Source organism: Artibeus jamaicensis, unplaced genomic scaffold (genome assembly GCF_021234435.1).
Source record: "Artibeus jamaicensis isolate MK-2021 breed Jamaican fruit bat unplaced genomic scaffold, CSHL_Jam_final scaffold_754, whole genome shotgun sequence".
Classification (NCBI taxonomy): domain Eukaryota; kingdom Metazoa; phylum Chordata; class Mammalia; order Chiroptera; family Phyllostomidae; genus Artibeus; species Artibeus jamaicensis.
Window position 1 is genome coordinate 2023353 of NW_026522054.1, and position 6008 is coordinate 2029360.

General features: G+C 58.6%; 1 protein-coding gene across 1 annotated transcript; it reads right to left on the bottom strand.

Annotated features, from left to right (window-relative positions):
* Positions 1-1872: 1872 nt before the first annotated feature.
* Positions 1873-5246, bottom strand: LOC119044444 (left-right determination factor 2-like). Its single transcript, XM_037138797.2, has 4 exons — positions 4997-5246; positions 3319-3565; positions 2894-3136; positions 1873-2571 (listed from the first exon to the last, which is right to left on the bottom strand). Exons 1-4 carry the CDS (start codon positions 5244-5246, stop codon positions 2208-2210), a joined length of 1104 nt encoding a protein of 367 aa, XP_036994692.2. The 3' UTR covers positions 1873-2207.
* Between the last annotated feature and the right edge of the window lie 762 nt (positions 5247-6008).

Below are 6008 nucleotides of genomic sequence, written 5' to 3' on the forward strand. Positions count from 1 at the left end.
AGGAGGACGTCGCCAGGGCTAATTCCCCTCATCAGCTCCCCTGCGCGTCCCCGTCCCCGCGCACCTGGGGGAGACCTAGGCCACGCACAGGAGGTCGCGGCCCGGGGGACGTGGAGGGAGAGCATCCGCAAACACTTGTGGTCGCCCCTGTTTTGCACTTTGTTTCCTCGACGGCTCCTAGGGAGCCCCGGGGAGCGGGAGGGTGCAGAGCTCTGCTGGGCTCAGCACCTCTGCTTCCGGCGGTCCACAGGCACCTGGTGCCGCTGCCAAGGGCCCTGGCTCCCCACCCTCCGGAAGGGCCCGGGGCGAGAGCCCAAGGCGTGGCCCCAGACCGAAGCCGTAGGGTACTGCCCAAGCCCGGCTTGGCTACCAGGGTACTTCGCCCGAACTGGTCTGAAGGCAGGTGTGCAGCGGACAGGGCCGCGGGACAGGGCTCAGGGAGGACCCGCGCCCTGGGAAGCCAAAGAGCTCCGCCTGCCTGCCTGGCGTGCAAAGGGCCCTACTTGGCCGGCTTGGGTTCCGCATCTGCAAAACCGAGGGGTTGCTCCGAAGCTGACTTCCAGGTCCTTCCTAGCCCTGAAAACCGGCAATCCTGCCAGCTCTTCCCACACACACGTGAAGCCTTGCAGGTTCTCGGCCCTCTCTTGCACTTCCGGGCTCTGGTCTCCTCTCGTGATAAGAAAGGTCTTCTCCTGACCTCCTGCCCACCATCCCGGCACCAGCCTGGGCGCTCTGGGAGGGTGGGCAGTCCCCTCCTGCTTCTCTGACACTTCTTTTCTGTCCCATCTGGCTTCTTCCTTCTCTCCCTTCCACAGACACCAGTCATTGCCCACCATTTGCCCTTGGCCCTCCGTCCCTGCCCCTGGCCACCTCTCCTCCCCTGCTGGTGAGGGCCCTGCACCTGACCTCCAGGAGGTTCCTGGTGTGGCCCCTGGACTCCCTCCAGGTCCCCAGACTGCCCTGCCCACGCTCTCCCCACCTGCACACCCCACCCCCACCTGCCAGGCCTCATTCCTTTCCTGCCTCAATGGCACCACCAAGGAAGAGCAAGGTTCTAACCCCAGTAATGAGAAGGATGAAGCCACTGACAAAAAGAAATGATTCTTTGATTTCAAAGGATCTTTGATTTCAGAGAGGGAAGGGGGTTCCAAATCTGATTTTTCGTGACGTTTATTTCAAAGTCAATTGATGTCCTAAATGGATCAGAATGTGGGTTCAGATTAACTTTCCCTGTTATATAGCATACAGGTGTGGAGTGCTTGTAAAAAACAGTATTTCCTCAAAGCTCCAATAAATGTATGGGAGGGTTCGTACTTGACAGAGAAGGAAATGGAGGTCTAGAGGGTAGAGCACTTATAGCCAATAAGAGCTGGGCAGACTAGCATGGAATCCAAGACCTCACACCCCGGGCCAGCCTCCTACATCCAAGTCGCAGCTTAAAAGCCCCTGTAACCTTGGCATTTGAAAATGTTACATCTCCACTTGCTCCCTTTACCTTTACCCCAAAATATAAAGGAGTGACCCACGCTACTGTAGTACTGATGAGTTTGATCAGGTTTTCTTATTTGATAGCAAGTGGCATTAAAATAAAGCCCACTCACCATGCCCAGAAAAGTCAAAATGTCGACAGCAAGGACAAAAAGATTTCTGCTTCAATTCTAAAGGGATGGACACCCCAGAATTTGAAAGCACTTCAATCTTAGCTTCCTGATTTCCTTAACTGAAACGTTCTGTTTCCTCACGATTGGCAGGCTTCTGTGTAAAATACAGAAATATAGAATAAACTGGGTTTTATGTGTTTCTTGCAAAAATGTGCTTAACATCTGAGCTGGGAGCATACAATCCATACTTGACCCAGGTGGCAGCTAGGTCTCCAGCCCAGAACTGTAATAGGACAGGGGAACAGTGACAGATTGGAGTTTCTGCTCTCAGATGACAAGATGTACACAGGTAAGTGCTTAGGACCAGAGGTAGGGAATATGAAGGGTAGAGGACACTGGGCAGGGGCTACAGAGGGACGGACCAGGGAGTCTCATTCCTGGGAAGCAAAAATTATGGGTGCGCTGACGGGTCGCAGGAGGCAAATCTGAAGCTCAGAGAGCAGAGAGCACAGAGCTTTTGCCCATCAGCAATCCCCGTCTCTCTTGGCACCTAGAACATTTCCGACACACACGAGAGCCCAGTCCCACGGCAGCCCTGCCCAGCGCCTATGGCTCCAGCTTCCTTGACACGGGCGCCCCGTCCGAGGCGCAGCTGCACTTCTGCACCCTCATGTTGGGCAGGCTGACCACCCGCAGCCGGCGTCTGCCTCCTTCCTTGACACTGACAATCATGGGCAGCGAGGTCATCTCTGAGGCAATGCACTGTCTTGGCCCCAGAAGTGGCCACTTGAAGGTCAGGGCCTCTGGGGGCTGCTGGCAGGTGCCCACACACTCGTAGGCCAGGAAGCCTGGGGGCTCCAGGACCCAGTTCTCAGCCCACTTCATGCCCTGCAGGTCAATGTACATCTCCTGGCGGCAGCAGCGGGTGCCCTCACTCACTGGCACCTCGGGGTCACAGTTGCCCTGAGCTCTGTGGGGGGCGAGGAGAGATGGAGTCAGAGGTCAGCTGGGGGAGCTGGGGTCAGGGGACGCAGGGAGGACCTTGGGGAGGCAACTGGGAGGAAGATGTATGACCCATCATCTCTCATGACATTAAAAAAGCTGGATATGTGTGATAAGGATAGATAAGTGGAAATAACCAGAATAGAAATAATGTGATATGACTCCTAAGACTCAAAGGAGAAAGTTTATACACTCATCCTTTCCCATAGCACCCTGAGAAAAGATGCCCATTTCAATTTAAGTGTAATTCATTCCCTAATCAGGTTCTCCCTTTGCCCCCTGGCACCTACCCGAACTCCCCGAGGTCCAGGGTGTGCAGCTCCAGCTGCGGCTCGCCCTGCCGGGGGCCCGATGGCCCCTGGGAGGCAAAGCGGACCAGCCTGTGGGCGCTGGAGGCCGGCTGGCCCGGGTGCTCCCTCTGCACTGACACCTGAAGCAGCAGGGGCTCCCGGGGCCGGCTCAGCTGCTGCCAGAAGTTCACGGCTTCAGTCACGTCGAAGGCTTTCCAGCCGCTCTCGCGGATGGACACCGGTCTGCGGAGACACCAGGCGGAGACAGAGGCTTGGGCTGAGGGCTGGAGACTGGGGGAATCTCTGCAGCCCATTCCCATCCCCCTCCCAGTCCCCTCAGGAGGATGCGCCAGCCCCTTCCCACCCCTCCCCCGCCTCCATGGCCCACTGTCTCCCCACACACATCCTAGCCAGGGCTTCCCCACCTGGAGTCGATGAGGAACGTGCGGTTGGAGCCATCATCCCGGACCTGCAGCCACTGGACGGTGACCCGGGCCCGGTCGCCGTGCGGAGAGAGCAGCTCATGCCTGCGGAGCGCGGCCTCGGGGACCGGCTCCTGGAAGAGGCGCAGCACCGCCTGCACCAGCTCGCTGTTGGGGGGCAGCCGCTGCTCCATGCTGAACACCAGCAGGCGTGTGGAGGCCTCGGACACCAGGAACCTGCCGGCCACCTCTGGGGACAACGGCAGGGTCAGCGGGGCCTCTCTGGGCACCAGGGGACCTCTGACGGTGGCAGGGCCCAGAGCCCGGGAACAGGATGTCCCCCATAATCCACAGGGAGAACGTGGGGCCTGGGCAACTGGTGGACCAGGAGACAAAGCACCCCAGACTGAAAAACTCCGGAGTCAGCCCCAGTCTCCTAAAAGTCCTTTGTGCTTGGAACTTGTTTACCAGCAGTCTCACCTCAGTGGGTAGGGCCAGCTTTGGGCCCCCGAGTGGAGTCTGCAGGGGACAGGTGGCTACAGGCAGAGGCGGCTACATGAGGGTGGGAGGGGAGAGTGGGTAGCGGAGACCCCGCCAATGGGAGTCTGTGGTCACTGCTGGACCTGGCTCTTTCTGAAGGACAGAGGGAGCCCTAAGTGTATTGTCATTTCCTCTCTGGTGAAATGTCCCCAAAAGAAGAGGAGCCAGAGGACTACAAATAAACAATTTTTTCAGGGCTCCTGAGCCCAGGGGTGAATGGCAGGGACACGTACTCGACCTGGTCAGAGGTGCCAACACCTGAGACCGCGGGTTGGCAGTGTGACTGGGGTGTGTGTGACCTGACTGGCCTCCTCGTCTCCCCGGGCACCCGGCCCGGCCGGGGCACCGGATGCTCGTGGGCCTGGCTCCGGACACCAAGGAGGTGAGCCCCAGCCCTAGGGAGGGGACAGGCTGCAGTGGGAGTGAGACCTGGGACGTGCCTGCACGGTGTTCTCAAACAAGACTCTCTAAAACAATGAGACCACCCCTAACCTCCTATAAAATGCCCCCAGCTCTGGGAGGTAGTCAGGGCTCAAGTTACTCTCAGTTTCAAAGAAGAGACCAGAATCAGAGATGTTTGGTGACGCGTCTGAGGTTAAACAGCAAAGATGGAAGCTGAGAACTGAGCCCGGGCGCCTGTCTCTCGGAGGCAGCTCTGTCTGCTGAGGTTCCCTGCCGACCTGTTTTGCTCCGTTCTCCCCTCCCTCCAGTTCGCTACCCCACGGATAGGTATTTCTTTCTTTCTCTTTTCTTTCTTTCTTTTTTTAAACAGAGAAAGAGCAACATAGCTTTGTCGTTCCACTTATTTATGCATCATCGATGGATTCTTGTATGTGCCCTGATCAGGGATTGAACCCCCAACCTTGGCATTTTGGGGTGACGCTCTAACCAACTGAGCTACCCAACTAGGGTCTTGGGTAACTGCTCCTGCCTTGGCTTTGCCAATGGGTTCAGCCTGGCACAGCTCCTCCTGGCCTGAGGGGTGGGGCCCTCAGTGCAAATGGAGACCAGCCATCCGCATGGGTTCATGGTCCCTGCTCACTGCACTGTGGACCCTGGGCCCCCCAGATGGGCCCATCCAGTCTTGCCCCCTACCGTCCTCCCCCCAAGGCCCAGAGTGCAGCAGGGAGGGAGGCCTCACCTCGGAAGTTCTGGCTGAACCTCTTCCCCCGGGATCGGGCCCCATGGCTGCGCCTCAGCAGGGCCACGTACTGGGCCCTCACGTGGGCAGGGGTGACCGGCTCCTCTGCGTCACTCTCGTCCAGGACGGGCACCTCGCTGAGGTGCAGCTGCTGCAGCAGGCTGCTCAGGATGTGCTCCTCGGTCACGGCCGCCCCAGGGCCCGTCAGGGGCAGCGCCCAGAGCGCCCAGCAGAGCCACAGGGACCTCATGGTGCCACCCAGGAGGAGGAGCAGAGCAGCGTGTCCCCCGAGGAGGGTCTGGGAGGGTCCCAGGTGGGTGTGCTGAGAGCCAGGCCGGGCCAGCTTTATAGCAGCCCTGGGCTGGGCCTGGGTGGTGAGGGGGGGAAGGTCACACCCTCTTCTCCTGGGAGCTCCGCAGCCAGACAGGTCCCCAGCCTGCGGAGGGGCTGTCTGGGAAGGGCACAAAGGCTGTCTGTGCCTGGGCTTGGGTGCCTGACCAAACAAATTAAAAAGCTTCTTTCCTGACAGAGGAGCAGGGATCCCCTTCTGTCCTGCATGCCCGTGCCCCAGTGACAGCGGACTGGACTCCCTGTGTGTAGCCCTTGGGTCCTGCCCCTTGCTGCAATTTAAACTGCCCACTCATCCCAGTCAGGGCACATGCCTGGGTTGCAGGCCATATTCCCAGTATGGGGTGTGCTAGAGGCAACCATACATTGATGTTTCACTCCCTCCCTTTCTCCCTCCCTTCCCCATCTCTCTAAAATAAATAAATAAAATCTTAAAAAATTAAAAAATAAATAAACTGCCCACTCGACACCAGGGCCCTCTGAGGACCAGCCCGCCTGCTGGTGCTCAGAGGGCTCCTGGGCAGCTGAGGTCCTGGGCCGCCCCCAGTCAGGAAACCCAGTGCTTTCCATCGTGAGGGGGGCAGGAGCGCAGGGCAGGGGAAGGGGACATCTAAAGGGTCCCGGGAACATTTAGCACCAGTGGGGCTCTGTCCGATAAGGATTT